The sequence below is a fragment of the Triticum urartu genome, chromosome 2 (genome assembly GCF_003073215.2).
Source record: "Triticum urartu cultivar G1812 chromosome 2, Tu2.1, whole genome shotgun sequence".
NCBI classification, from domain to species: domain Eukaryota; kingdom Viridiplantae; phylum Streptophyta; class Magnoliopsida; order Poales; family Poaceae; genus Triticum; species Triticum urartu.
In genome coordinates, this window is record NC_053023.1 from 59,133,144 (window position 1) to 59,159,858 (window position 26,715).

The following is a 26,715-nucleotide window of genomic DNA, read 5'->3' on the forward strand; positions in this document are numbered from 1 at the left end:
TACATATAATATGAGAAATGCTACAGAGCTCCCACTCACTTTCTTGTAAACGCAGGCTTCTCCATAAGTCTGCATAAACCCAAACGCTTTGATCATCTCATCAAAGCGAATGTTCCAACTCCGAGATGCTTGCACCAGCCCATAGATTGAGCGTTGGAGCTTGCACACCTTGTTAGCATTCTTAGGATCGACAAAACCTTCCGGCTGCATCATATACAATTCTTCCTTAAGGAAACCATTAAGGAATGCCGTTTTGACATCCATTTGCCATATCTCATAATCATAGAATGCGGCAATTGCTAACATGATTCGGACGGACTTCAGCTTCGCTACGGGTGAGAAAGTCTCATCGTAGTCAACCCCTTGAACTTGTCGATAACCCTTAGCGACAAGCCGAGCTTTATAGATGGTCACATTACCATCCGCGTCTGTCTTCTTCTTAAAGATCCATTTATTTTCTATGGCTCGCCGATCAACGGGCAAGTCAGTCAAAGTCCATACTTCGTTTTCATACATGGATCCTATCTCGGATTTCATGGCTTCCAGCCATTTGTCGGAATCCGGGCCCGCCATCGCTTCTTCATAGTTCGAAGGTTCACCGTTGTCTAACAACATGATTTCCAAGACAGGGTTGCCGTACCACTCTGGTGTGGAACGTGTCCTTGTGGACCTACGAAGTTCAGTAGCAACTTGATCTAAAGTTTCATGATCATCATCATTAACTTCCTCTCTAGTCGGTGCAGGCACCTCAGGAACATTTTCTTGAGCTGCGCACTTACCGGTTCAAGAGGTAATACTTCATCAAGTTCTACTTTCCTCCCACTTACTTCTTTCGAGAGAAACTCTTTCTCTAGAAAGGATCCATTCTTGGCAACAAAGATCTTGCCTTCGGATCTGAGGTAGAAGGTATACCCAATAGTTTCTTTAGGGTATCCTATGAAGACGCATTTTTCCGACTTGGGTTCGAGCTTTTCAGGTTGAAGTTTCTTGACATAAGCATCGCATCCCCAAACTTTTAGAAATGATAGCTTAGGTTTCTTCCCAAACCATAATTCATACGGTGTCGTCTCAACGGATTTCGACGGAGCCCTATTTAAAGTGAATGCGGCAGTTTCTAAAGCATAGCCCCAAAATGATAGCGGTAAATCTAGCGGTAAATCGGTCACATTACCATCCGCGTCCGTCTTCTTCTTAAAGATCCATTTATTTTCTGTGGCCCGCCGATCATCGGGCGAGTTAGTCAAAGTCCATACTTTGTTTTCATACATGGATCCTATCTCGGATTTCATGGCTTCCAGCCATTTGTCGGAATCCGGGCCCGATGGTTACACATCTTCTACTATTACTCCACACATCAACTGCTATCCAGCATGCATCTAGAGTATTAAGTTCATAAGAACAGAGTAACACATTAGGCAAGATGACATGATGCAAAGGGATAAACTCAAGCAATATGATATAAACCCCATCTTTTTATCCTCGATGGCAACAATACAATACGTGCCTTGCTGCCCCTGCTGTCACTGGGAAAGGACACCGCAAGATTGAACCCAAAGCTAAGCACTTCTCCCATTGCAAGAAAGATCAATCTAGTAGGCCAAACCAAACTGATAATTTAAATAGACTTTCAAAGATAACCAATCATACATAAAATATTTCAGAGAAGAATCAAATATTGTTCATACATAAACTTGATCATAAACCCACAAGTCATCGGATCTCGACAAACACACCACAAAAAGAATTACATCGAATAGATCTCCAAGAAGATCGAGGAGAACTTTGTATTGAGATCCAAAGAGAGAGAAGAAGCCATCTAGCTAATAACTATGGACCCGAAGGTCTGTGGTAAATTACTTACACATCATCGGAGAGGCTATGGTGTTGATGTAGAAGCCCTCCGTGATTGATTCCCCCTCCGGCGGAGCTCCAGAAAAGGCCCCAAGATGGGATCTCACGGGTACAGAAAGTTGCGGCGGTGGAAATAGTGTTTCGTGGTGCTCCTGGATGTTTTCGGGGTATATGGGTATATATAGGAGGAAGAAGTACGCCAGTGAAGCTGCGAGGGTCCCATGAGGGTGGGAGGCACGCCTGCCCCCTTGGGTGCGCCCCCCTGCCTCGTGGCCTCCTTGCTTCTTTCTCGACGGCCACTCCAAGTCTCCTGGATCACGTTTGTTCCAAAAATAACTCTCCCGAAGGTTTCATTCCGTTTGGATTCAGTTTGATATTCCTTTCCTGCGAAACACTGAAATAGGCAAACAAACAGCAATTTGCACTGGGCCTTTGGTTAGTAGGTTTGTCCCAAAAATAATATAAAAGTGTAAATTAAAGCCCATTAAACATCCAAAACAAATAATATAATAGCGTGGAACAATCAAAAATTATAGATATGTTGGAGACGTATCACCTCCCAACAAGCGCTATCGTTTAACGTCCCTAGCTAGGTATAAAAATAAGAATAGATCTAGGTATTATCATCTTTGGTAGGCAATTCTTCAATAGAACACTTATAACCCTTAGGAGTTTCCTTCTTTTTATTAATGATCAAACTCCTAGGCAAGAAATCAAGAAAATCATTTGTAGCAAAAGGTTCCTTAATGATAGTGAAAAAGTTGGGGTGAACGCTTATTACTTTAAGATCCGTATTTTCCTTACTAGAAGATTCACCCTTTTTATTTTTAGGCACATACATAAACTTGGCAACTCTAGTAGTAGGAGGATTTGGAGTATTTTTCACGGAAGAAAAGGCAGACCCTAAGTTGGTAATAATGTCCTCAAGTTTATCAATTCTTGTGGAATCTTGATCTATTTTTTCGTTGACTATGGGTTATTTTTCTTTAAAAAAAATCAGAGTAACTCCTACCATAGATCCATATTGGGTAATCTGGTTGTGGATCTTTTTATCCAAATTCTCAATCAACTCTAAAGTGGCAACTTTATTTTCAATAATTTTAAGCCTTTGCATCACATGTTCCAAAGTTAAAATAGTTCCATTAACCAAGAGAGGTGGTGAGCCAAACAAATCTATCATAGCATTATAAGAATCAAAAGTATGGCTACCCAAGAAATTCTGCATTATAGAAAAAGCGAATACTTATGAGAATATCTAGGCATGATCATGTATATAGGCATCACGTCCGCGACAAGTAGACTGAAACGATTCTGCATCTACTACTATTACTCCACACATCGACCGCTATCCAGCATGCATATAGAGTATTAAGTTCATAAGAACAGAGTAACGCATTAGGCAAGATGACATGATGTAGAGGGATAAAGTCAAGCAATATGATATAAACCCCATCTTTTTATCCTCGATGGCAACAATACAATACGTGCCTTGCTGCCCCTGCTATCACTGGGAAAGGACACCGCAAGATTGAACCCAAAGCTAAGCACTTCTCCCATTGCAAGAAAGATCAATCTAGTAGGCCAAACCAAACTAATAATTCGAAGACTTGCAAAGATATTAAATCATGCATAAAATATTCCAGAGAAGAATCAAATATTGTTCATAGATAATCTTGATCATAAACCCACAATTCATCGGATCTCGACAAACACACCGCAAAAAGAATTACATCGAATAGATCTCCAAGAGAATCGAGGAGAACTTTGTATTGAGATCCAAAGAGAGAGAAGAAGTCATCTAGCTAATAACTATGGACCCGAAGGTCTGTGGTAAACTACTCACACATCATCGGAAAGGCTATGGTGTTGATGTAGAAGCCCTCCGTGATCGATTCCCCCTCTGGCGGAGCGCCGGAAAAGGCCCCAAGATGGGATCTCATGGGTACAGAAGGTTGCGGCGGTGGGAATAGGGTTCCGTGGTGCTCCTGGATGTATTCGGGGTATATGGGTATATATAGGAGGAAGAAGTACGTCGGTGGAGCTGCGAGGGGCCCACGAGGGTGGGGGCGCGCCTACCCCCCTGGGCGCGCCCTCCTGCCTCATGGCCTCCTTGCTTCTTTCTTCACGTCCACTCCAAGTCTCCTGGATCACGTTTGTTCCAAAAATAACTCTCCCGAAGGTTTCATTCCATTTAGATTCCGTTTGATATTCCTTTTCTGCGAAACACTGAAATAGGCAAAAAAAATAGCAATCTGCATTAGGCCTTTGGTTAGTAGGTTAGTCCCAAAAATAATATAAAAAGGTAAATTAAAGCTCATTAAACATCCAAAACAGATAATATAATAGCATGGAACAATCAAAAATTATAGATACGTTGTAGACGTATCAGGGCAAAAGGGACGGCGACGGTCGCTCCGCCGACATGATGATGTGGTTGTAGATCAGAGCGCGCGAGGGTTTGCTTGGGTCGGCGCTCTGTTGATCTCTGGTCCCAATTGAGAGGCGGGCGATGCTCTCCCGGTGGCGGTGGATCTTGGGGTGTGCTCTGCGGCTTCGATGACATCTTCCTCGCGTCGCGGTGCTCGACTGGAGGTGCGGCGGCAATGGTGGACTCCGGCGAGTGCTCCCTGGCTCGATGATGAACTCTCTGGCTCTGTATTTATAGGGGAGCAATCTTACCCGAGGGGCCTAAATCCTGCCGAATTGCGGAGATTTTAGGATCGGACGCGGCAGAGGTGATTCGGTCTGGAGTCGGAGGGGAGGATGGGGATGACGCGTGGGGTCTAGGTGTCAGATTTTAGGATGATCTGACGGTCGCGGCGAGCGTATCGATTCGGGGCGGCTTAACAGGCCTTGCACCTAAATGCTGAGCGGGACGGAATCAGAGTTTACTGGGCCAGACACTGTTCGGTCCAGAGAAAAATAGGCTTTCCTATTTAACAAATCAACAACCCCCAATCAAAAAATTAATAAGTCAACATCATCTAAAAAGTCAATGAAAATTGATTTGGCTAAAAAAATTGAATCATGCAAAGTTAGGTGAATCCATTGCTGAGATTAGTCGGAAATGGATATAACTAAGGCCACTAAGCTCGGTAGACTCAAAAAGTTTCATAGTGATCATCTTGACATGTTTCTGCCACCTGATATTGATATCCACCGTGAAGAATTTGTCAGTACGTCTTGCTCTATTTTTAATGTTGTTGCGCCTTCCTCTACATCCCACATTAATGGTGATGATGACCCCCACTTTTGGGTGGAATCCAGTGGAAGGAAAGGTTGTAGAAAATCTCTATCCACCAGCTTAAAATGGTAGTTGGTCTAATCTGGAATGGCAGAGGCTTAAATAAGCCTAAAAATGAGCTCATTACAAATAAAAACCCTAATTCATTGGTTTTCTTGAAACTAAGAAGTAGATTTTTCTAACTCTCGAATCTAAATATTAGATAAACTTGGTGGATTTGAGCGGAATTGGCTTCTTGGTGATTACGCAGCTGAGCGTATCCTAGTTGGCATAAAAATAATGTTTTGAGGTTATTGTGTTTAGTGCTTTGCTTTTCTTATTTCTTGGATGATTAAGTGCAAGTAATATTCAACTACTTGGGGGTTTATTTCTGGTTGTGGTTCTCCTTATGGTGAACATAAACTTGAATTATTAATGAGTTGCATAATGTTGGGGGGGATTTTAACCATGTTAGGCAACATAGGGACAAGAATAATGATGTAAAAACTTTGGGCTAATTTGTTCAATGATTGGATTAACAAGTTTGACTATATTAAACATAAGAATGTTGGTAGGAGATTTACATGGGCCAATAACTAGGACAACCTCATCATGTCCACCAGAAACAGAGTTTTTATTTCTGCACAGTGGGAAATTTTATTCCCTGTTGTCCAAATGAAAATGATGCCTAGGATTGGAAGTGATCGTACACCCCTGGTTATTGACACCGGTGCTATCTTACCACATAAAAATAAGCAATTTAGATTCGATAAGTGGTGGTTGCAGATTGAGGGTTTCAAGGATATAGTTTATAAAAACTGGAATGCCCCCTGCAACATCAATACACCAATTGTGAGATGTTAATTCAAAGTGAGGAGGTTGAGGAAGCACCTCAAAGGTGGATTGCTAACTGTGAAGCTGCTAAAACTTGAATTTAAGTAAAAAAAACTTGACTTATACAAGGTATTCCCTTGATATCTTTTCTCCATTAGGCCTAGGTTGATAGATGTCAAGATGAACTTGTCGGAGTTCCAGAAGGACCAAAGGAGAAGATACCACCTGGAGGGGAAGGACTACAACGATTGCAAAGGAGATGAAGATGTGGACCCATGATCATAGTGCACCATGATAGAGTTATTGAGCCGCAAGACTAGCCTAGACCGGTAGTGATAGCTGTAGGGTTATCACCTTACAGTTGGGCTTTTTCTTACAAGTTTTGTTAGCACTTGTATAAAGCTTATACTTCAGTTCTTGTAAGTGGAAGATTGTACTATCTTGGCATGTAATGTAACTATGTAATGCAAATGAACCATTCACTGCTACCATCGTACTCCCTCCGTCCGGAAATACTTGTCCTAGAAATAGATAAAATGGATGTATCTATAACTAAAATAAGTCTAGATACAACCATTTCGAGGACAAGTATTTTCGGACGGAGAGAGTACTATTCTGATGGGCATAGTGTTGGTGAAAAGTTGTTTCCTAACGGTATTCCAAAGACTAGCACACTACACCATGTAGTCGTGTGCGAAAGTCTCCACATGGGGTCCCTCCCATATATGTGGGATTTGAGTCACTAAAAGATTTCGCGAACATGTCTTGCATATCGCGCTCCCGGTGAGGATCCTTGAGCAACATGTTTCGCTTCTCTTATATAGTACCACCTTGCTTATTTACACGCATTTCCACCAATTTATATACGTTAGCAAGCTGAAGTCAACCAATCATCTTGAGAATTACAAATAAGGAGGGGGCGGGGTGGTAACTAGTGGGCTCGTTTATCCTTACTAAGGAAGGAAAGGAAAGATCTGAGATTCGTGAGAGACATCCATGACGGAATTAACGGGGAGGAAAAGAGTTGGCCCGTTTACCATAGAGACATATATGGTGAAATTAATGGGAAAAAGACCCGATGAAGACCTAATTAAATCGGTGAACCTACATAGACCAATGACGCAACGACATGCTCTTTGCATGCATGATGATCCCTCCTTATTTAGAGGAGGACGTACGTACGTGGGCGAAGACTCGACGAAGACCTGGTTAAATCGGTGAGATGATCCCTCCTTAATTAAATGAGGACATACTTAGGCAAAGACCCGATGAAGACCTGATTAAATCAGTGAAGCTGCATCGAGAGAGACCGACCACTGCAGCCCCATGCTGCACGTATAACATACGTGGGCATTCATATAACATATATTTGCTACCCTTCGATTATATGCTGGACTTAGATTAATTCTCACATATGTAATGCTATTAAGCACTTCCAAGTTTCTTGTGTGTTCTGTCATTTTTATAAGAAGAATCTCATATACTACTTTTAAATAATTTTCTTAGGATATTTATACATCCAATGTGTATTTCTTATCGAGGATAAAACCAAATGTTGCATGTTTTAATACTAGTATATACTAGACGATCGGTGTTGAGCCACTACAATTTCAAATGTATATATACTAATATACTAACCATATGCTTCATTTAGTTCATGTATTGTTGGATTTGCATGTACAATATTTATATATATTTTGTGACGCACGGGCATTTTTGCTAGTATATGTATAGGGTTATATGCTTCTTGTGTTTTTTTGGATAGATTATGCTTCTTGCATGGACTCCATAATTCCCCAATCCAATGATCCAAAGCCTTGCATCGGAGTGTTTTGCGTTTTCTTCGCGCTGGGCCTGGCCCATCTATCCGGTCCCTGTGAGCGATCGCCGCTACAGGCAGGCTATGGCGCGATGCATATCACTATATCGAGCTCCACAATATCAGTAGTTCTCAAAGAAAGAAAATATCACTATATCAGTATACTGAAAAGAAAAAAAAAACTCCCCCGCACAAACGGCCTTTGCACAGGGCGAACAAGAACCCTAACCCCCAAATCCTCCAGCCCACTCTCAAATCTGGAGATCTGATCCCTAAATCAGACCATGGATTGACTATGCGGCAGCATGGCTTGAGATCCTGTCGATCCCGGATTTGGCGGGCAGCGGCGGCGAAACGGGGGGAAGCGGCGGCGGCCCGGAAGCTCGCCGGCAGGACAGGACAAGCGGAGGGTTGAGAGCGGCGTCTAAATTACTAGGTATGACATCAAAACTATTTAGCGTGCTATGGGTGGTCTCGTTTCTTCGTTTCCAGTAGTTTTCCTCTAGCCTTAGGAGCTGCGTGGAAGTTACAGATGTATACTCGCAGTCACAGAAATGCAAGTCAAGTGATCGATAAAACTTCTACAAGGATTCTCATCAAAACAAAAAAGTTTAAAAGGAGCCTTTAAAATTCTAATAACAAACCTCCATGGCAGCAAGTAATCGTAGCATGTTTACGAAGATGTTCGCAAATCCTGCCGAAACAACACACTGACCTCTAGATCCGAAGGAATAATTAACGTGAACGAACCGTAGAGCCTCAGCTTGTGATCTCCTACGTGTCATGTCGCAGGAACTCATACACCGGTAGAGATTTTTAACAAGATTTCTCTAAAATTGATAATGGCCGGCGGGCCGGAACACGCATAGTGTCTAATTCATCTAAAATAACCTGACTTACAATGTCTCATACCCTGGCTTTATAGAGTAGCCGACTTGACAAAAACTTAGACGACAAGAAAAGGCACGTACGTAAAAGCGAACCAAACTCTTATTTATATTAGGTAGTGCAAGCCTTTTGCATCTCGGCCACACCTCAACTAAACAACTCTATCCTAATGTATTAGCAACCGACATCATCTCCAAGCTTGCAGGTGGCCCCCATCCAACAGCACAAAGACTCGACAAATCACGTATGGAAATACATCCCCACTTTCTTTCTCTGCGTGGTAGGAATAGGAGTAGATGATTACCAGCCTCTGCCATTTATACCATATAAGTGCAGCAGATAGGTCCTCCGCTTTAATTAGTTGGTTTGCAAAATAATAATATCTCCATCCAGCTATCTCTCTCACGTAATCATGCAAAATAATAAAATACCTGTACGGCTTGCCTCCAAATATGTACGTGTAGAATCTGGCCTCTCCACAAGTATTATTATTGTTCTCCTTTATTTCCTGTACTAAATATCTCACTTTGGTCCATACCCCTTCCGTTCTGCAAAACATAAACATGCATATATAGAACAGTAGCTCATCTGCGGTCTTGTAGCTCAATCGTAGATTTGTCGGAACATATACACCGCCAGCTGTGACCTCTAATGGAGCAGCAATAGCTTGGTCGAGACCAGCAGCTTGTGTGTCGTCAATATTTGTACGACTAGAACTATAATTGGTCATATCATTGTTTGCAACCAATAAGTTTCAAATAGTATTAGCAAGCTTGTTCACGTTGCTATCAATAGCTTGTCCTATTTTGATTTATTCTTTGTTGTTTGGCATTTTATTCAACTATCTGAGTCACTGTAACTATTGTTCCCAGCTGCCAACCATAGAACCACTGTTGACAGCCACTTCCGTTGTTGGTGCTCCCTGCTTCAGTAGACTGGTATGTCTGTTCTGCCTCTATATTCTTCCTTCCGGCCTTTCATTCTGTCCTGCACTGATATTTGATCTGATTATTTCCGCTTTCCATCTCAACTTGTCAGAATGGCTTGCACACAGATGAAATGCTCCAAGAACGGGGCAACCTCCTCTGCTGACTTTCCAGATGACCTTATCGTCGAGATTCTGTCCCTGCTGCCTGTCAAGTCAGTGTGCCGATTCAAGTGTGTCTCCTCGCTCTGGTACCGCCTCATCTCCCAACACCGCAAGAAGCTGCCTACGACCCTCTCCGGCTTCTTCTACCCCAAGCACAGGCTCAACGACGAGGGTGATTTGGTAGCATTTCCCACTTTTGATGGTATTTTGGGGAACCAAGAGCAGCCATTCTCTGATTCCTCGTTGGCCTTCTTGACGGGATACAGGCAGATTTTGCCAAAGGACTGCTGCAATGGCCTTATTTTCTGCCTCTGCTGGAAGGACTCCCCAATAGACGAAGCCGATTATGTGGTATGCAATCCTGTCACTGAGGAATGGGTAGTCCTGCCTGATGCTGGCCATGAAAGCAATGCATTGGCATATCGTTTGGGTTCCGATGCAGCCATGTCACCCCATTTCCATGTGTTCCAGATCCTAGAGGGTGATGTTGAATATGGATATGTCTCAGGTGTTAATATCTACTCATCAGAGACAGGAGCCTGGAGTTACAAGGAAAATGGTTGGGGCGACAATGAGATTCAGATAGCTGACATGAGAGGTGTCTTTTTCAATGGAATGATGCACTTGCTCACCTATGAGTTTAAGATACTAGCAGTTGACACTGAGGGTAAGACATGGAGGACCATTTCTTTGCTGGAAACTATGATTCTGGGAAACTTTTTTGTAGGTCCTCTTGCTTTTATCGGTCAATCTCAAGGGCGATTGTATGTTATAAATACGACAGACAACGATAGCTCCAAATTATCTGTCTGGACTCTTGAGGACTATAATGGTAATGAATGGACCTTTAAGTACAGCATCAGCATTGCACAACTTATTTTGGAGCTTTTTGGTGAGAAGGATCTCAACTTACAACAGGACTATGCTGATCTCATGTTGCAAAGGGACTATGCTTTGATCGCAATCCATCCTGAATGCAATTTGATATTCTTTGTTTGGAGGAGCAAGGATGTGCTAGTGTCATATGGCATGGACAGTGGTGAAGTTTGTGTTATCTGCAGTCTGAAAATCCACTTCTCCGACACATTTCCTCCATATCTTCCCTATGTTCCACTTTACTCGCACATTGGCAGACCAAGGGTGGAAGCATGACTCCAGGGTGGGGGCTGACAGTTGTTACTGACAATGATATGGAGTCTTTTACAAGTGTTGCGCCTTCAGTTTATCACAACTAAACCATAGGGCTACAGCTTGGTATAGCTCTTAATGATTTTCTTTTTTCTCTCTGCGGTTTTTGCTTTTGCTTTGGTTTAGTCCTGATATATCTATGAAATAGTTTCAGTCATTAAGACCCTCTAGTTTGACTTGAGCGAAATTATTTACCAAGTCTGCTTGTTTTTGAGTTACCTGATTATATGTGCTACTCATTGGTTTCTTGCCTGCTCATTTCTCTTCCAGTATATCTTATCCATTGAAATACCTTGAGTTCGATGTATCCTCAGGGAATAATGAAAAAATCTAAACGTATGTAAGAATGAATTGTTGCTTTCTCATGCTAATAGAAATAAGGCAACTTACAATGGAACATATGGATGTTGTAGCACGTATGCGTTGAGTTAAAGTATATGCATTAATGGATCTCTCTACAATTTATCCACAACCCATCAAGGCCGCAATGTGATTTGTGGTTTATGGGAGACAGTGTGATGCCTTTATGAAATGTGCTTGTACGTGAATCCTGAATCCTGGACGCAATTGCCATGTCCGTATTTCCCATATATGTTGACCGCTACTTGTATCAATCTTGGAAGGGACAACTTGAAGTTGTGTTACCTTTGGGAGTTTTTGCCTGACCTTAATGGTGTCCTTGTAAGGCCAGGAGCGTGTATGCCTCCGTTAAAGATCACATGAAATGGAGTGGGTTGAGTAAAGTCTATTTTAAACCTTGAAGTTGTATGTGTGGTCGAAATTAAACCGGGATCACTCACTTCTCTCACTTACTATGTGGGACTACATGTCATATTCATTTCTTCCTACTGAATTTTTTTAATATATGATGAACTTTTTTTAATATACAACATTTTTTATAAAAAACATACTGAACAATTTTCTAAAGAATATTATTAAAATTAATAGGTTTTCAAATATGTAGCTCCTAAGAAATAACAACCATTTTAATTTTAAAAAAAAGAACAACCATTTGGGAGGGGGCGGGGTGAGAAACAACCTAAAAGACTGAAGTTTTTTTTATATCGCTCACGGGCAAACTGTGCCACCGACCTACTCTTGCTATCAGCCAAGCTTGCGGGTGGTAAATAAGAGCTCTTAAGAATGGGGTCAACTAACCAACGGTACCCCTGGGAGGAGTTCACAACGGGTACGCATGGGCGAACCGCGTGATATGGCCAACCGCCGTCACATGTCATGCTTTGGGCACATATGTGGGAGCACATTTTTTTGTCTCCATGCATTTTTTTTATTTTAAGATTTTGTTTGTTATTTCATAAATTTTCTCGACAAAAAAGATCCATACTTTTTTTGTGTTTTTCCTCGCGTGAAGCACATCATGTGTTTTTTCTGATTTTTATTTTTTATTTCCATTTTTCCAAAAAATTTAGTTTCTGATTTTTTTGTTTTCTGCTTTTTTCAGAAAAAGGTTTGTCCGAATCTATTAACATGAGATCTAATTTTGAAGATGTCAGCGTGAGAAACGCAAGGATAATAATGGTTCATGGTTTGGGTGCAGGATTTAATAGATAAAAAGTTTAGGAAAAATGAATATACAAAAAAATCCTAGGTTGTGACTAGTGTCGTACATGTAGTACACCATTTGTCATCACAAAAAGATGTGAGGATGACATTTGCAAAGATTATCCTTGACCAGTGATTTCACAACAATTACTACAGTTTCTTTTTGACAATCTCGCTAAAGCTTTTTTTTTTTTTGAGAAACCGCTAAAGCTTTATTATGCCAGTCACAAGATTTTAGGGCCGAGTTTTCTGCGGGCCGGTCTAATTTGGGCTGAAGCCCGTAGAGCGTCTTCTCCTTGCGTGACGCACTCCCCACAAAATCACAAACGGCCTTCACAGTTCACACTCCCCTAAAAGGTTCATACACACAGGAGACAGGACGAACAAGAACCCTAATCCCCAAATCCTCTAGCCCTCTCTCAAATCTTGAGACCTGATCCCTAAATCGGTCCATGGATTGGCTATGCGGCAGCATGGCTTGAGATCCTGTAGATCCCGGATTTGGCGGGCAGCGGCGGCGAACCGGGGCGAAACGGCGGCGGCCCGGAAGCTCGCCGGCAGGACAGGACAACAGGAGGTTGAGCGGTGGCGTCTGACTTACGAGGTACGACATCAAAACTATTTAGGTTAACTGCTATGCGTAGTCTCATTTATTTGTAGCTAATACTCCTCCAGCCTTAGGTTCTGTGTGGAGGTTACAGATGTATAGTCACATTCACAGAAATGCAAGTCAAGTGACTCAATAAAATTCCAACACCGTATACTCCCTGCGATCCATATTAGTAGTTATTAGTTGGTTGGACTTCGTTTTTGGACTTGTAGTTAATGAAGCGGTTGTAGAACAAAGATGTCACAATGTTAATGCATGTTGCGCTAGTTTGATTGCTGCGCTGGAGTGATTTGCTTTCGTGCGCTAATTTGGAAATGGACCATTTATTCGTAATTACATTCCCGGAAGGGTTCCTCCTTGAACAAATTTCTCATTTATGGATACATTGGACCAAAATTGGAAACCATAGCTAGTATTTATTTTCAAAATGATAACTGATCAAAGAGACGTAGCTTCACTCAGGCACGTCCGTCAGTCTCAGGCGTCCGACTTGCACCCCACCTTGCCTGGCGCTCCATCCTCGAGGCGGTCGTTGGTGAGAATGAAGGAACCGGTGAAAACAAAAGACTGCCTTCACATTTAGCTTTCACAAAGTGTATTTAAGTCTTGACGTTTTGTCCTCAGGCATTGTTTGCAGCCAGTAAGTTTCAAATAGTATTAGCGAACTTGTTACACGCCGCTGCCAATAGCTTGTACTAGTTTGATTTATTCTTTGTTGTTTGGCATTTAATTCAACTATCTGAGCCACTGTAACTACTGTTCCCAGCCGTCAGCCACAGAACCGCCATTGATAGCCACTTCCATCGTTGCCGCTCCTTGCTTCAGTAGACTGGTATGCCTGTTCTTCCTCCGTGCTCTTCCTTTCATTCTGTCATGCACTGATATTTGATCTGACTATTTTAGTGTTCCGTCTCTACTTGTCAGAATGGCTTGCACACAGATGAACTGCTCCAAGAACGGGACAACCTCCGCTGCTGACCTGACAGATGACCTTATCATCGAGATTCTGTCCCTGCTGCCTGTCAAGTCAGTGTGCCGATTCAAGTGTGTCTCCCGGCTCTGGTACCTCCTCATCTCCCAACACCGCAAAAGGCTGCCCCAGACCATCTCCGGCTTCTTCTACCCCAAGCACAGATACAACAATGAGGATGGTTTGATAGGATTTCCCACTTTTGATGGTATTTCGGGGGACCAAAAGCAGCTATTCCCTGATTCCTCGTTGCCCTTCTTGACGGGATACAGGCAGATTTTGCCGAAGGACTGCTGCAATGGCCTTATTTTCTGCCTCTGCTGGAAGGACTCCCCAATAGACGAAGCTGATTATGTGGTATGTAATCCTGCCACTGAGGAATGGGTAGTCCTGCCTGATGCTGGCCATAAAAGCGATGCATTGGCGTACCGTTTGGGTTTCGATGGAGCCATGTCACCCCACTTCCATGTGTTCCAGATCCTAGAGGGTGATGAGGACTATGGATATATCTCAGGTGTTAATATCTACTCATCAGAGACAGGAGTCTGGAGTTACAAGGAAAATGGTTGGGGCGACAATGAGATTCAGATAGTTGACATGAGAGGTGTCTTTTTCAATGGAATGATGCACTTGCTCACATGTGAGTTTAAGATACTAGCAGTTGACACGGAAGGCAAGACATGGAGGACCATTTCTTTGCTTGAAACCATGTGTGTTGGAAACATTTGTTTAGGTCCTCTAGCTTTTATTGGTCAATCTCAAGGGCGATTGTATTTTATAAATATGAGAGACAATGATAGCTCCAAATTATCAGTCTGGATTCTTGAGGACTATAATGGTAATGAATGGATCTTCAAGTACAGCATCAGCACTTCACAACTTTTTGGGAAGCTTTTTGGGGAGAAGGATCACATGTTACAACGGGACTATGCTGATCTCTTGTTGCAAAGGGACTATGCTTTGGTCGCAATTCATCCTGAATGCAATTTGATATTCTTTGTTTGGAGGTGCAAGGATGTGCTACTGTCATATGACATGGACCGTGGTAAAGTTTGTGTTATCTGCAGTCTAAAATATCACTTGTATGACACATTTCCTCCATATCTTCCCTATGTTCCATCTTTCTTGCGCATTGGCAAACCAAGAGTGGAAGCATGACTCCAGGGTGGAGGCTGACAGTTGTTACCGACAATGATATGGAGTCTTTTACAAGTGTTGGGCCTTCAGTTATCACAACAAAACCATAGGGCTACAGCTTTGGTATAGCTCTCTAATAACTTTTCTTGTTCCCTCTGCAGTTTTTGCTTTTGCTTTGATTTAGTCTTGATATGTCTATGAAATGCTTTCAGTCATTAAGACCCTGTAATATAACTTGATTGAGATTATTTACCAAGTTTGCTTGTTTTGGACTGGCCTGATTATTTACCAAGTTTTTATGGGAGACGGTGTGATGCCTTTATGGAATGTGCTTCTTATACGTGAATCCTGGACGCAATTGCCATGTCCATATTTCCCATATATGTTGACCGCTACTTATGTCAATCTTGGCAGAGACAACTTGAAGCTGCGTTACCTTTGCGAGTTTTTGCCTGACCTTAATGGTGTCCTTGTAAGGCCAGCAGCGTATGCCTCCGTTTTTTAAAAAATCACATGAATTCTGTAGAAATTTTGTGGGACTAGTAGTTCCTGAGGTTTTTATGTTTGACATGTACGCCTGCATGTTTGCCGTGCTAATGCGTGCTGACGCATGCATAGCAATAACTTTTGCGTGCATAGCTGAAACAACTTTAAACAAGACGAACATCTGACGAGAAATGTGCACAGCTATTAACACTGAGAAGCGATACCATAGCTGTTGTTTTAGTGTTGTACTAGTAAGTTGCACGTGCTTTGCACGCTAACCTGTAAAGCATGCACTTGACTGATGGATTATCCATGGAGCACATTGGAGAGTTTTATATGTTCGCATTTGGAAGCTCACCTCCAATGCTTGCTACTCCACTGTCTCAGCTTCCAATGCCCATTTTCTTGTTTTGCCTTCGTCTTTGATCAAGCTCACAGTTTGGAAAGCTTGGGCACCTTCGAAGTGCAATTTTTTGCTTGGCAAATGATAAATTGTAAAAAAGAGGATAGCCTAATTGTAGCTTTTTTCATCTTTGCAAATGTCACATGGAGACCTTGGGACACATCCTACTCCAATCCAAATATACACAAAGAATTTGGTGCATGATTAAAGATTGGCTTGGAAAAAAGAACCTCGACCCCCAAAATTAGCATCATTCAACTCCACCCACCTTTGGTGGACCAAAGCAGTCGAGTCAAATGAGCAACCAAACGATGCCATGGCTTATCTTCTTAAGCGCTTGTCATGGGAGATTTTGAATGAGGAATGCTTGAGTTTTTCGCAATTTTGCATCTTTGCCTACGTCTGTATTTGGCAATATCAAGAGAGAGGCTAGGTTGTGGTATATCACCGGGGTGAAACACTTAGGGGAAATCATTCCTGGAGAGTAGTTTTTTTTGCGAATTTCCTGGAGAGTAATCTGTTTGCTCCTTTTTGAATACGACCTTGTGCGTGCTCTTTACTCCTTGCTCATTTAATGAAAATGCAAAGCTTTAGCCTTCCTTAATAAAACCTTTACCATCTAAAATACTTCATTAGTTCCTAAATATAAGTATTTTTATAGATTTCAATGTGGACTACATACGGAGCAAAATGAGTGATTGTACACTTTAAAATATGTCTATATACATCCGTATGTAGTTTTTATTGGATTATCTAAAAAAGACTTATATTTAGGAGCGGAGGAAGTATGAGATGGTGAACATATTATAATAATGTGAAGCATCTATTTAGTTTCTTCTATGTATATGGATTGGTAGAAATCTCTCTCTTTGCTTAGAAAAATATGACCTATACACGCTAGCTAGATTAATTGCCCGCATACCCTTTTTTCTACGACGGTTGAATCGTAGTACTCCTTTTTTTGACATCAAAATCGTAGTGCACCTAGTGATGTGACAAGACAGTTACCGGCTCGGTCAAGCTAAAAAAATCCATCCATTGGGACCGGCCAGACCGCAGATGGGTAAGTTTTTAGAACAGCCTTCTAGGGCTCATTCGGTTTGGAGGAAATCTAAACGTAGGAATTTGGAGTAGTATAGGAATTTGATAGGATGTCACTTGCCACCCTAAGGAATTGACTTGCCTCGTTCCTACACGCAAAATGAGCTTTGAGTGGATGTGTAGTTTCCTCCAAAAACATAGGAAATGAATAGTATTCCTACAAAATTCCTTTACGCATTTCCTACAAACCGAATGCATATATAGGAATTTTTCCTCTGGAATCCTTGTTCCCATTTTTTTCCTATAAAAATCCTCCAAACCGAATGAGGCCTAAGGGAAATATTGTATAGCTTCTAGGTGGTTCCCGCAGCTGGGTTAGTGTGGACCTGCGACTCACGGCAGGAGAGGCGAATCCGGCACATGCTAGCCGTTGGATACATAGCGCTGACGATTGATGAACGGTAGATGTCAACGTAATGTGGGAAATCAACGGCTCCAAGCACCTCAAAAGCGTTTTGGTGGGAAGCTGGGAGGGAAGTGGTAAATCCAAATTCAAAACTGCTACACTATAGTAGTAGAGATGAATATCAATATATGGATCCATTTAAATTCCGCGCAAGCCCGAAAAGGAAGTCCTTTCGAAATGCTGCATGGCTTTTCCACTGCAAAACTGTTTTTTTTTTCTCTTTTCAAAAAGGTGCCGCACACACACCTATTGGGTGTTGTGACTTGTGACCCATGATGCTGTGTTACCAAGAGACATGAGAACTCGAGGTCGATGCCCCCAAGTACATGAGGACTCGAGGACAATGCACGCAAGTGTAGTGCCAAAAAACGTCTTACATTATGGACAATGTATGCTGCTGCTTGTAAACTTCGTTTCTGTGACCGTGTTATTACTTATTACCGACCACTGCAATAATCGGAAGCGGTGTTGCTGAAAAAAGAGGCGGGGGCAGGTGAGCTCGGGATCAAAATAGCACTTCCGCGCTATACGAGACTATGTAATCTTCTTCCGTGTACAACTTAAAAGTAAAGCGTGTGTGTGTTGACCAGTAAGTATCTTACTACGCCTACTATGTCTAATCACAGGTTCCGGGAGCAGAAACTGAAAAACTAACGGTCGCAGTCAGCACGCACTGGTTGGCTGAGTGGCTGTACTATTAGCGGGTCGCTATCCAGCAGCCGCAGGACGGATGTTGCAAAGCTGGAGCTAAAACCAACAGCCAAACGAAACGAAAACCGGGGCACCCTGCCGGCTGCCGGCTGCCGCCACCAGTATCCACTGTCCATGATCCATCCATTCCGGTTTTTGGCCGTGGCCCTATATGTACGCCCCTCGATGGCGCTGCTCATCAGATCACACACAGCAAACCTGCCAACCAAAAGCAATAGTTTCCTTGCCATGGCGGAAACCAAGACTGCGCCTGCGGCGGAGGATGGCAGTAGGAAGAAGACGGTGGTGCTGGTGGCCGTGGACGACAGCGACCACAGCTACCGCGCGCTCGAGTGGGCCGTGCGGCACGCGGCGACGGCCGGCGTGGCGGCCGAGCTCGTCGTCGTCCACGCCAAGCCGCCCGCGTCCTCCGTCGTCACCTTCGGCAGCCCTGGTGCCGGCCATAGACCCATTTTGTAGCCTTTTTTAAGGGGAACAACATGGCTTGATTCCGTCTCTCTGCTTCGGAATTTTCAGCCGCCGCCGGGGACGTGGTGAGGGTGGTGGATGCGGACCTGCGGAAGAGGGCCGAGGACGTCGTTGACAGGGCACGACGCCTCTGCGTCGCCAACTCGGTAACAGCCACGACCACCGTTCACCGCATTGCTCGATCGGAGACATTTGCTCAAAGTGTACTGCTCATGCCAAATCGCAGGTGCATGGTCTGATAGAGGTGATGGAAGGAGAGGCGAGGTACGTGCTCTGCGACGCCGTCGACAAGCACCACGCCGATCTGCTCGTCGTCGGCAGCCATGGCTACGGTGCAATCAAGAGGTAATTAACTGATGATCTGTTCCGCATGCTGCTGGCTAATAGCCATGGGTTTTATCTGAACATGGACGCTTCTTGCAGGGCATTTCTCGGGAGCGTGAGCGACTACTGCGCCCACCATGCGCACTGCTCCGTCATGATAGTCAAGCAGCCCAAGACCAAGAAATGATCGCGTCATTGTGGCGCCGATCCTGTTGTATCTCTTGTAAAATCCGTAGTTTTGTGTGCGTGCAAGTAATGTCAAACAAATAGTACTATGTAAACAGTGTCGCGAAAACTGAACCAATACCTCAAATCCAGGTTGTATTTTCAGCATTACAAACGGCAATGTTACTGTATTCAAATATCTTCCGAGTCAACGACCATAGATAATAATCCAAGTAAAAATGCTGACAATGAAAAGAGTACATAAATCTCAAGAATCCATCCAAACAAGTTTTTACAGAAACATCAAGGAACCTAGAATAACCGAACACTGAGATAGTACTATAACAGCGGATGCAGAAGTCGGCGAAGACAAAATATGAAGAATTTGAAGACCATGGCTCCGCCTCTCACCGCCCCTAACCTCGCATCAGTTTTACTCTGATTTGGCCTGAAAATGCAATTGGATACTTAGTATAAGAGCAACAAACACTTCCCAATCGACAATAAGTGAACACAAGTACAAGAGTTATATTACATCAGGAGACCGGGAACGTGATGGGCTCTTGCTTGGATCCCTCTTGGGGCTTACTGCTTCACCATTGACGACGGGCTGAGCAAAAACAACTAAGGTAAGTTTCATAAACAGATATTGCGAAAGTACGATTGAGAATACTTACAGATGCAGCGACAGGGGATCGGGATTTAGCTGGTGATCTGCAAAAAGTTCCAGAAAACAAGAGAAATCAATATCCAGAATGGGGCTTTAATAGCTTGCTTCCAAGAACCTCCATCCTCCCCGGCATTCCAATCGCCAAATGCAAGTAAAATGGGTTCACAGAAATTAAAAGCAATCAGTTCCTTGTGTCAAAAAACATGCAGTACTGAAAGTGTTTTGTGTCAATGTTACGGCATATACGCTAGAACAGCCCTCCAATTTGAAGCCTGTGAAGGAGCCAGTCCTCGCGTAATCAAATCTGAGCAAATACCATTGTGCCGTCATAGTCCAAACCGTCAATCCTTAATGCTCTACTTCCAGAGTTCCAAACCTCTATGCCCAAGCTCTGATGTAATCAGTTACAGTCCATTAGGTAAAGAAAAACAATAGATGATTTTTAGCTTCCAGTTCAATTCCCAGTTTATTACCATACCTCGGTCAACCAATGGAGCTGGTGCAAACTGACCAAATCCCCATCCTCAATTTCCTAATACGCAATCCCTAGATCGCCGCACAATCCCTCATCTAAGGAAGAAATGATTCGAGGCTTTAAGAAACACCGGACACTAGCCAGTTCAGTTAGACAAGAAACATGTGACACCAGAGCGTGATAAAACTTGTGAAAGTTTCCAAGCAACCAGATAGATAATAATTATGCCACTAGTTTTCCATTTAACACTAGGAAAAATCAGCAGGTTTAACCAGAATATCATACATAAACCCAATATGCCAATGCAAGAGGGTTATGGTGTATTGCCACCTGGCAACATGGACATTTAGAATGTCAGATTTGATGCATCTTTTGTTGATAAAGATTGCATCAATGAGAAACAATATTTAGGATTTTCCAGACTATTATTTCAAGTTTCAACCAGAACATACTTCTTTTGTAATAGATGTGCCAACAAATCAAGCAACATTTGATTATAAAAATAATTGCAGTGATGTCTACTTGTTCCATCTTTCTTTTTCTTTTTCTTGGGGTAGGAGGAGGTACGCAGGCCATAGGAGCTCAGTTACCTTGATGGAGAGCGTTCCTTTGACGGTGACCTTGAATGGGAAGAAACTGATCTCGACCGAGATCTTGACGCTGAACGGCGTGATGGTTTTTTCTTTGGACTGAAAGCATATCCAAATTTGGTCAGTGGTCAGTTACATTATACAGGACCAACAGAATTAATCAAAGACTGACCTTGGACTCCTGCTGTAGCTGCCACTTCGGCTTCTGCTACGGCTGCGTGAATAGGAGCGGCTGCTTTTTCCAGCATACTCCTTCACCTTCAGAAAACAACAAGGTGGTCCATTTGTTAATTTCAAAACAAGTCAATGCCCAAAACTGAACTAAAAATAGACGTCTCGGTGTACCCTTATAGGCGCTCGAGAGAAGGCATTTTTAAATTCAGTATCATCAAGCTTCCTTATCTGCAAAAGGTTAATTCCAGAAAATTATTTCTCCACCTTTATGAAAAAGTAAAGACAGCTCAAAAACCATATGTTCAACTAGATTATATAGGTGTGACGAAAAATAAGCATTCCATGTAATGAAAATTAGCAAGGCACCAGAAGTGACACCGAAAAGGAGAAGCAGAACTTACAGCATACTTCATATCATCATAGTTTGTATAATCAACAATTCCAATAGTACCTATAGCAAACAATGATGTAGGTCAAAAAAAGTAGCAGCAACATAGCATACATGACTTTACAGAAAGAACCATTGTTACAGCAGCTTATTAATTTAATAGAAACAGTGTAGAAAAAATTGTCAGTGCAATTGACAACACAAAAAGGCTAGATTAAATGTTCTAACAATGAGTCATCTTTTGTACTAAGCTCGATAATGTGCATGCTGGGCATATTAAAGGCATAGTGCACAGCATGAGCCTAAAATGCTAGAGTATCCAGTGTAATGAATACATTTTAAATCTTTGTAACATGATCTGGATAAAGACATCAGTATATCAGCATTTACAAAAAAAAAATTAATAGCAGAACTACAATTAAATATAGATCAGGAAATAAAGTTAGTGAAGTGATTTCTCTAATAATGCTATGATGGAAGAAGAGAACTGCAGCAGGGACCCAAACTAACTCACCACCACCCTCACGGTACACCTCAGAGAAACAAACATCACCAGCCTTTCTCATATGGTCCTGATAAAAACATTTATGAAGCTTCAGAGAATGAAGAGTGAAAACATGATAAGGCGAAAAAGAACAGAAAAGTTGACAGAATATATGATATTGTACTCTTTCTACAGACCTTTAGATCTTGCCATGATGCAGAAGAAGGTAGTCCAGTAACCAGAACTGTCAAATGGCAGGCACACGAGTTCAGTTTATAGACAAAGAATATGAGCAATCAATATTATGTTTAGATATATATTTTGCGTACCACGATACTCCGTATGCCTAGAGACACCACCACGGCGTCCCCCACCACCATAGCTGTTCGGAAGGGATGAAGAGTTGGCCCTCCCGCCATGTGCAAGTTCAACCTGTGCATAGTAAGGATTAGAAATGTGAACTGAGAAGAGCAAACTACAAAGAAAACATTGCACCTACCCTAAGCCGATTCCCATCAAAGTTGTAGCCATCTCGGCCATGAATCGCATCTTCAGCATCACGGGGATCTTCAAACTACACACAAAAGGTAGCTTTCGTGACCTCCAACAAATCTAACAGTAATCAACCAAGAAGCAAATATAAAACATATTCGACAAGTTACCTCAACAAAAGCAAAGCCAGGAGGCCTTGGGGGGACCTTCAAGTCAATTTCAACTATCCGTCCATACTGCAAGAAATATTTTTAACATCAGATCTTCACACAGAATCCAAGTATAAAACTCCAATCAGCAGATCAAATTAGTAACTGCGCATTATTTTCTTAATAGTGAGTGGCACAACCATAATGCTATCTTATACCACTCAAATTAAAAGACGGGAATTAACTGAAGTACTATTACAGCAAAACTAAACAATATTCCTATGTTCCAGGAAAAATACACTAAATACATCTGTCACTGTTTCATCACCTTCGATATATACATATAGTAATGGAAGTGGGAATACCAACCTTGTAGAAGAGATCCTCCACCTCCCGCTCCCTGATATCCCCTGGGAGGTTCCCAACGTAAATGGTCCGGCTCCAGCGCCTACTCATCCTTCCTTGCTTACTGCAACCTATCACGCCCAGAAGAGCACAGCATAGTTATTACTACTAGAAAGAAGACTGACAGGAATATCTGAATTCAGATACAGCGAACACAACTACAAACAAATTTACACGGCGAACAAGCACACTGAGAAATTGATGGCCTACTTCAGGCCGGTAAAAGCACGAACAAAACTAGATTTCCCGACAAAAACAGCCTACGATTTCAATCCCCAAGAAGGGGCGTTCAAGGCGCGAGAGATCCCCGCCGTCCTGCCACACCCGCGCCCACAAACCCTAGAACACCGAGATTCTCCAGAGGAAATCAAAACCGCGAGGGGGCGGAGGCGCGGCTGCAGATCCGCGCGCCCGCACCAAACCCTAGACGAACAGAGCACGCCCCCGAGTACAAACCGCCGACGAATTCAGCAGAGGAGCGGGCCAATCGGCGTGGGGAGTTGACGGAGGGGGCGGGGGGGAGGGGAGCGTACCGGAGGAGGGGCTGGGTTCGCTGCGCGCGCGGCGTCGTCGCCGGCCGGGGGCGAAGGGGAACAGGAGAAGATAGGGTTTACGGGCGGGCGGCTTGACCTGCCGAGCGGCCGAGCTATAGAACAAGCGGCGTGCGGGTTTGGTCGGTCCGCGTCTCTATGCATGTGGGTCCCGCTGATGTGGGTCCGGCGTAAGGCGTAACGGGCGCGGGCCGGAGTCTAGTCGAGCTCGGAGTTGTTCACGATTGGGCCCAACGGGCTACTCGCAACGAGAATCTCACATTCTCTTCCAAGCTTCTTCCAAAGGGCATCCCTAAAAAAAAGAACTACCAACGCAAGAACTACATATGAGAGGTTGGATTGGGTCATGATGGTGCGAAAATTTCTCGCATAGGTGGTCCCGTAAGACGCATGGTCGATATAGCTGATAGTTGTGGCCGAACTCAGCCATGATAACTCTGGATCTGCAAACAACTTAGTACACGAAATTCAAACCAAACTCAAGACAAAGATCAAAAGCGCTCAGCTCCCCGGCAACAGCGCCAGAAAAAGTTTGAACCATGATAACTCTGGATCCGCAAACAACTTAGTACACGAAATTCAAACCAAATTCAAGACAAAGATCAAAAGCGCTCAGCTCCCCGGCAACAGCGCCAGAAAAAGTTTGATGTCTTGCAAGTGCGTAGGGTTTGGTTGTAGCTTTTTCGAAGTAACAGTATCGATTTCACAAGGAGCACAGGAATCAATCTTTCGTCCTTTGAAAGGTTCAAATAAAGTGCCTATAAATTTTAGTGATCCAAAGCAGTGGTAAAGTGATGAAAATGATGTTGCAAGTGTAAAGATAAATAATGTTGGAAATATGAGCAAATTACTACGAGATTTAATCCGAATAAACAGAAGATAAATCATGACCACAGCAGCAGAGATTAAACTAATCATGCAAACTAGCATAGCAGATGAACATATCACATCTAGGGCACATACTAGAAGCATGAATTCTACCACGATTTCGAACAGGAAGGATAGAATCACATACGATGCAGCGGGTGCAGCACCGCCGGCGTTGACGTTGTCGCCCATGTCGTCGAGGACGAGGTTGCCGAGGTCGGGGAAGAAGTCGTCGTTCGCGAAGTCGTCGCTGCCAGCAGTTGCGCGAGTGCGCTCCCCAAAAACCTGATCGCCCCTCTCCCGTACAGGATCACGAGAGGCGGGGTTCCGGAGGCCTGCTGTCCCTTCTCGCGGTGCACGCCGGAAGGAGGAATGGAGAAGACTTGCTTGGCGGCGCAATGATCTGGAACGGTGGTGAGAAACCATACGAAGCAGCGACAGCTAGGGTAGACGTCTGCCTGACTATATAGTGCGGGCCGGGTAGGTCGTGGGAGTAAACCCCACGTCCGAGTCGTCACGATCCAAAAGAATCGGAAATGGTTCAGTAATTAACGCGTCCGTTAATTATTAATTAATGACTCATTAATTTTCCCATGCAGCAAAAATATAGACAACGTGCGTAGCTCTGTCCTCGGCTCGGCTCAATCCCGCAACCCGCGCCGCGGCGCGGCGCGTCGCGTCGCGTCACGACGAGGCGTGGCGTGGCGAGGAGGAGGAGCGCGCGTGTAGGTCTCCTCTTCTCATGCTCATACAAGTGATAGAAGAGCTCACCTTATAAAGAGGTGCAACTCTCTCTCAACTTCCGGGGTGGGACTAAACTTTAGCCTCACTCACTCCACTCACATGTGTGCATGAATGGGCCAAGAGAATTTCAGAATTTTAGTTGGGCTTTGGGCCAAAGGCCTACTAGCAAAATTCCAACAATCCCCCACAAAGTCTCATTGGCACATCTCATCATTTAGTTCCAAAACATTGTTTTATATATCGGTGCTTAGTGGAGACTTTGAAGTTGAACTTTCACTTAGAAATTTATGCTACACTAGATCACAACTTGAATAGTGGACTATGCCTTGAACTACAAGTTTTCTGTGAAACTAGTTTCACACAAATTCTTGACCGATACTGGGCTGCCGCAAGGCTTCCCCGCGGGTGGAGCGTATACGTTATACTCCAGGGCCTTTCATGAATTTATTAGAGAACACCCAATTCTCATAGACTGCGACGTTAATAGTCAAATTCATATAGGTGTGTTCCTCAGAAGATGTTCTGCAGGACAACATCTCTGCTTACCCGAATAAGCCACTTAGAACACATTAAGATAAGTATCAATCTGCCATGCAGATCAGGAGAGTATTGCATCTTCACGGAGTGGGATAATTAATATAGGGATACTCTCCTCCCATCTGACCAACAGCTTGTCTCCCACTTCTACTTCACGGGATCTCCGATCACATAGAGTGGTTTACCACTATGGACAACTCATGCGGTGGGTCTCAAACCCATCTCCATCGATGCATTATCTATCACATTACGTGATAGACCTTTTGTGAAGGGATCTGCCAAGTTTTCCGACGTTTGGATATAATCCAACATAATAACTCCGGAGTTCCTCAATTTTCTGACAGATTTTAGTCTCCTCTTCACATGCCTTGAGGACTTCATATTGTCCTTAGAACTGTTTATCTTGACGATCACAGTTTGATTATCACAGTTCATCAGGATAGAGGGTATTGGTTTTTCAACCATATGTAAGTCCATCAAGAGTTCACGAAGCCACTCTGCTTCAACAGTGGCAGTGTCTAATGCTGTGAGTTCTGCTTCCATAGTTGACCTCGTTAAGATGGTCTGCTTGCAAGACTTCCAGAAAACAGCGCCACCAGCAAGTGTAAAAACATAACCACTTGTGGCCTTAATCTCATCAGCATCAGATATCCAGTTTGAGTCACTATAACCCTCCAATACCCTTGGATACCCGGTGTAGTGAATCCCATAGCTCGCGGTGCCTTTCAAATAGCGCATAACTCTCTCAAGCGCATGCCAATGATCATCTCCCGGTTTTGACACAAACCGACTCAGCTTGCTCACAACAAAAGAGATGTCAGGCCTCGTGGCACTCGCCAAATACATAAGCGAGCCAATAATCTGAGAATACCTCAGTTGATCTCTAGCAATCCGTCGATTCTTTCGAAGCAACACACTAGCATCATATGGAGTTGGAGAAGGCGTGCGGTCG

At 43.3% G+C, this 26,715-nt stretch overlaps 4 protein-coding genes across 5 annotated transcripts; 3 read left to right on the forward strand and 1 right to left on the reverse strand.

The window, feature by feature from the left end:
- Nucleotides 1-7,866: 7,866 nt before the first annotated feature.
- LOC125541012 (F-box protein At5g49610-like) lies at nt 7,867-11,300 on the forward strand. The gene is made up of 3 exons (XM_048704514.1): nt 7,867-8,163; nt 9,488-9,553; nt 9,654-11,300. The coding sequence occupies exon 3, from the start codon at nt 9,655-9,657 to the stop codon at nt 10,855-10,857; it is 1,203 nt and encodes a 400-aa protein (XP_048560471.1). The 5' UTR covers nt 7,867-8,163; nt 9,488-9,553; nt 9,654; the 3' UTR covers nt 10,858-11,300.
- A 1,471-nt stretch (nt 11,301-12,771) lies between these two features.
- LOC125535724 (F-box protein At5g07610-like) lies at nt 12,772-15,500 on the forward strand. The gene is made up of 3 exons (XM_048698788.1): nt 12,772-13,060; nt 13,833-13,898; nt 13,991-15,500. The coding sequence occupies exon 3, from the start codon at nt 13,992-13,994 to the stop codon at nt 15,192-15,194; it is 1,203 nt and encodes a 400-aa protein (XP_048554745.1). The 5' UTR covers nt 12,772-13,060; nt 13,833-13,898; nt 13,991; the 3' UTR covers nt 15,195-15,500.
- A 2,930-nt stretch (nt 15,501-18,430) lies between these two features.
- Nucleotides 18,431-19,436, forward strand: LOC125535726 (universal stress protein PHOS34-like). The gene is made up of 4 exons (XM_048698790.1): nt 18,431-18,713; nt 18,797-18,894; nt 18,975-19,093; nt 19,172-19,436. The coding sequence occupies exons 1-4, from the start codon at nt 18,446-18,448 to the stop codon at nt 19,257-19,259; spliced, it is 573 nt and encodes a 190-aa protein (XP_048554747.1). The 5' UTR covers nt 18,431-18,445; the 3' UTR covers nt 19,260-19,436.
- Nucleotides 19,377-23,756, reverse strand: LOC125535725 (serine/arginine-rich-splicing factor SR34-like). 2 transcript variants are annotated; one of them, XR_007294792.1, is made up of 15 exons: nt 23,598-23,756; nt 23,029-23,135; nt 22,681-22,746; nt 22,518-22,592; nt 22,348-22,450; nt 22,216-22,262; nt 22,049-22,106; nt 21,548-21,597; nt 21,318-21,374; nt 21,145-21,230; nt 20,973-21,071; nt 20,386-20,477; nt 19,915-20,298; nt 19,773-19,847; nt 19,377-19,685 (listed from the first exon to the last, which is right to left on the reverse strand). XR_007294792.1 is itself a non-coding variant. In XM_048698789.1 (14 exons), exons 2-14 carry the CDS (start codon nt 23,113-23,115, stop codon nt 19,671-19,673), a joined length of 855 nt encoding a protein of 284 aa, XP_048554746.1. In that variant the 5' UTR covers nt 23,116-23,135; nt 23,598-23,756; the 3' UTR covers nt 19,377-19,670. The 2 variants fall into 2 exon arrangements, 1 of the variants encoding a protein (XP_048554746.1); XM_048698789.1 differs by lacking the exon at nt 20,386-20,477 and having other exon boundaries at nt 19,915-19,951.
- Between the last annotated feature and the right edge of the window lie 2,959 nt (nt 23,757-26,715).